This window comes from Pteropus vampyrus, unplaced genomic scaffold (genome assembly GCF_000151845.1).
Source record: "Pteropus vampyrus isolate Shadow unplaced genomic scaffold, Pvam_2.0 Scaffold434, whole genome shotgun sequence".
Lineage (NCBI taxonomy): Eukaryota > Metazoa > Chordata > Mammalia > Chiroptera > Pteropodidae > Pteropus > Pteropus vampyrus.
The window spans coordinates 2,125,626-2,129,807 of record NW_011889215.1 but is presented as its reverse complement, the minus strand read 5'-3'; the positions used below and the strand labels follow the sequence as shown (position 1 = coordinate 2,129,807).

General features: G+C 41.6%; 1 protein-coding gene across 1 annotated transcript; it reads right to left on the bottom strand.

The window, feature by feature from the left end:
- Nucleotides 1-256: 256 nt before the first annotated feature.
- Nucleotides 257-1,235, bottom strand: MC5R (melanocortin 5 receptor). Its single transcript, XM_011381329.1, has one exon. It carries the CDS (start codon nt 1,232-1,234, stop codon nt 257-259), a length of 978 nt encoding a protein of 325 aa, XP_011379631.1. The 5' UTR covers nt 1,235.
- Between the last annotated feature and the right edge of the window lie 2,947 nt (nt 1,236-4,182).

The following is a 4,182-nucleotide window of genomic DNA, read 5'->3' as shown; positions in this document are numbered from 1 at the left end:
AGGAGGAACACAGGTAATTGTCACAGACCATTCCCAAAATGGATAAGTGGCATGTGTATGTTTGATTCAACAACCACCATAGAAAAAAAGTAGAAAGAAAGAATGCATCTTTAGCACAAATTCAAGATGGGAAGAAAGATAAAGGGAATGCACAGTTTTTGATTTTGACTTGCCTTGTTTATCCTTTGGCTGTACCTAACTGACTTTGTCATAAGGTAAAGGAAGAAGAAAAGGAAACCACAGGGAACACTTTAGTTTAATACCAGCTAGGGAACCTACAGGGTATTCTGAAGCTATGGCAACAAATAATCTCTTTAAAGGTCTTGCGCATCTCTTGGCTGCGGAAGGCATATATCAGAGGATCAATCACAGAATTACACATGATGAGTATGAGGTACATATTGAATTGAGACATAAAGCAAGAACAGTAGAGGTTCTGAGGGCAAGAGATCATCAAAATGAGATGGAGGAAGAAAGGAGCCCAGCACACAATGAAAATGCCCAACAGCATAGTCAGGGTGACAGCACCTTTCATGCTGGTCCTTTGCCACACAGAACCGTATCCAGGCAGAGCTGCTATCTGTTTGACATGAGTTCGTGCCAGGAGGAACATGTGTATATACAGAGACACCATGAAGAACAACATGGTGAAGAACATGGAGATAAGGCAAATGATGACATAAGTGGATTCATAGTAAATGATAAAAACAATACCACAGCCTGTACAAAAGGTCCAGATGCATGCAATAATCATCCCAGAACGCTTCACTGTCATGATGTGGTGGTAGCGCAGGGCATAGAAGATGGTGACATACCTATCCACTGCAATGGCCAGCAAACTGCACATGGAAGCCACTACGGAAATGCAGATCATGGAGTCAAACACATTGTCAATGTGACGCACAAAGGCATCTGCTACCACCAAGTGCTTGTTATTTATTAAGTATATGGTGATGGTCTCCCAGGCGTTGGACATACTCACCAGCATGTCAGCTACTGCTAAACTGCACACAAAGAAGTACATGGGAGAGTGCAAGTTCTTGTTCTTTACTATGGCACCTATGACCAAGATGTTCTCCAAGAGGCTAATGAGACCCAGAGTCAGAAACACCTCCACAGCAATGCCCATATCTTCACATGGCGAAGATTTGTTCTTGACATTTGGTCCCGAAAGGTTGCCCTCTATGGCATTTGGGGTGTGATCCAAGAAATACAGGTGAAATGAGGAATTCATTGCTCCTCTTCTCAGCAGCAGATTTACTGCAAAACAGATTTTAATTCATAATCCATAGTTTAACATTCTACCAAAGGAGCACAACAGCATCCCAGAGCAAGTATAACCTGAGAATGGGGATGAATGGACTCAATGCATTCACTCAGTATTAGAATTCTACATATTAGAATACAGTACCTACTGCCTTATATCCTGATCCCTGGAATAGTGTCCCTCTGACATGCAGGTTTGGAATTTTCACCAGCCTCCTGGTCTTCTTTTCTTTAGTCTCTCATTCTTTCACAGATCTCTTAATAGAGTGACCATACATCTCAGATTGCCTGAGACAATTTCACTTTTTATCTTGTTATCCTGGCACCCAAGTCCACTCTCAAAAGTATCCCCAGCTCACAACCTACAAAATCCTTTCCAATCTCCTGATTTTCACATTCCTAAGGCTACTTATTGTGCTGCATTTTTTTCAAGTGAGCTTAGATTTCTGAAGGATATACAGGCCCATGTTCTCTTGAGACAGATATGTATCTTCTTAACATTTGTTTCCTGACACTCCTAAAATCCACTAGGATTCAGTCTCCATAATTGTAATTAAGATTATAACTAAGGTGATCCATTAACTGGAACAAAATCGCAAATAAAAAATTACTGTCTTCGATTCATAAATTTAGTTGCACATACATGTTAAAATTGAGGCACACAGAATGATGTATTTCTTCTCAATAAATATTTTCCCTAACTTCTAAATTTGCAATTCCATAAAGTCTGATTAATACATAGTTTTATAAGTTCCACATATGCATAATACAAAGAAACAAGGGATTTAAATTTACCAAGAACTAAAGCAAGATCACTCTATTGTTGCTCAATTTCTCTCCCATGATTAGTTTTCGAAAATCCCTTTGCCCTCCAAACTCAGCGCATCTGGATAGAAAGTTAGAATTTCTGTCATCATTTTCATCATTCGTAATAAGTATTTACTGAAATGTAATTTGTTATTTTGTCTAGTCATATCTCAGAGACAGTGATCAGTTATGCTATTACATTAAACCTCAGATCAAACTGTTGAAATATTCAGTTAGCTCTCTTCCATATGCAGGTTAGGCATGACTTTGTATTCCTTTAAGGCGATTTTAAGTAAATAGAAAGCGTGATTATTTACCAGTGCTCTGCCTCGCGCCTCTTCTCTTGCACAGCAGCCTGTGGGCCCTCGCTTGGGACGCTGGCTCAGCTGAGACACCTGGCATCCACAGGCTAGACCGCTGCTGAGAGCTAAATGCCATCACCCTAGGATGTGACTCCTCAAACCGAGCGCAAAGGCGTCTTGAGACTGGTCGCCTCTTCTTAGCTTTTATGCAGCCTCGCAGCCTCGCCTGCCTGTCGCTGCTCCCTCCAGACATGGAATCTGCCTCCTCTCCCAAGACTTGCTCTTTTCTTAGCCGCGAGTCTAAATCACCACCTAGCGGTTAGAGCTGTATAGCATGACCCTCCCTTTCCCAGGCGGATGCTGCTCTGACTGCCGGCCTTTGGGGATCCTAGTGATACCTGCGTAGAATAACGTTCTTCTGTTTGCAGAAAATCCTTCCTCAAAAGTGTATCCAAATGTTTCTTCTACCTAGTTGTTCTTTTTAAACTTTGCTTCTTTTCTCTTCCTCTTATGCACTGATTAAAATGCTGACAGATCATACAACGGCTCAAGTTCTCCCATCCCTTTGTCTCTCTCTCTAGGACCCTGGGTCAGTGGTCCTCCTGAGTCTGTTTGCTGGGAAACCACAACCTGTAACACTCATTTGTGACCCTGACACACTCCTCTTGCTGGCCCAAGACTTTTACTCCTCCACAAGGACTGTGTCAGCCACGCCAGGTCTAACACTATCATCATACTTTTGTTACTCCAGAAAAAAAAAAAAAAATGAGGAAAGAGACTTTCTTCTAGCCAAATATTCTGGCTTTGGGCAATAGTTTCTGGACCTGCCATTTCTCTGGCACCTAAAACACTAACCTGCAGCCACCCAAAGGGTCTTTATCATACATCAGAGTTAGATGCCCAAGTGACTGAGGGACAAGCCTGGGAAGAAATGTGCAGGGCTGCTCTACTACCGGAGATGATATGGGGCTTCGCACATGATAGGACAATCTTTCCAACAAATGTAAGTATATGTGGCCACAGTCTGGGAGGACCAATGCCACTAGTGTCCTAGTGCCATGCTGACAGTCAAAGATGGAATGCTGTAAAGAGATTTCTTATGTTGAAAACAGGGCTGTGTATATGCAAAGTAATGGCTGAGAGAAAATATACAAGGTTTTCAAGCATTCTTTATTTGTTCCTCATATTCCAGATCATAGAGGACTCTATAAAAGATCCTCGTTTCCCATTAAAGTGGTAAAAGTGGAGACTTCTGTTAAAGATAATTAATTGTCCAGACTTCATGGCACAGCTGCCTTTGATGCTGGTCAGAGGGCATATCTCTATAAGCTCTAGCTACAGATGCTGTTGTGAGTGCTGGTACATGATTTACCTTCTTAATCTTTACAGAAGCCCTAGGAAGTGGGCTCTTTTATCATTCCCATTTCACAAAGGAGGAAACCAATACCTGGAGAGGTTATGTAGCAAATCCAAGGTCCCAATGCTCAAAAGAAGCACAGTTGTGGCTTGACCCCTAGCATCCCAACTCAGAGCCCAAGCACTTTCCCAGCACCCTGCTCTCTCTCTAAGGAGCCCTGGTAGTCATCAGGTTTATTCTTTTAAAATGCTGCTGGGTTTAATTTGCAATTTTCTTTTCTTGCTATGGTTTTTATCAGATTTTGGTATTTAGGTTACCCTTGCTGTGTTAAATAAATTGGGGAAAGATTTCAATTGTTTTTCTGCTCTGAAACCAGTTCTGTTTCATGCAGGAAAATAATTCAATCAAGGTCAATAGAGATAAGAGAATATAGACTAAGCTCTTCAACTG

Bases quoted from the DNA above. Each gene is read 5' to 3' on its own strand.
- MC5R (XM_011381329.1), bottom strand. From the start codon at position 1,234: ATGAATTCCTCATTTCACCTGTATTTCTTGGATCACACCCCAAATGCC.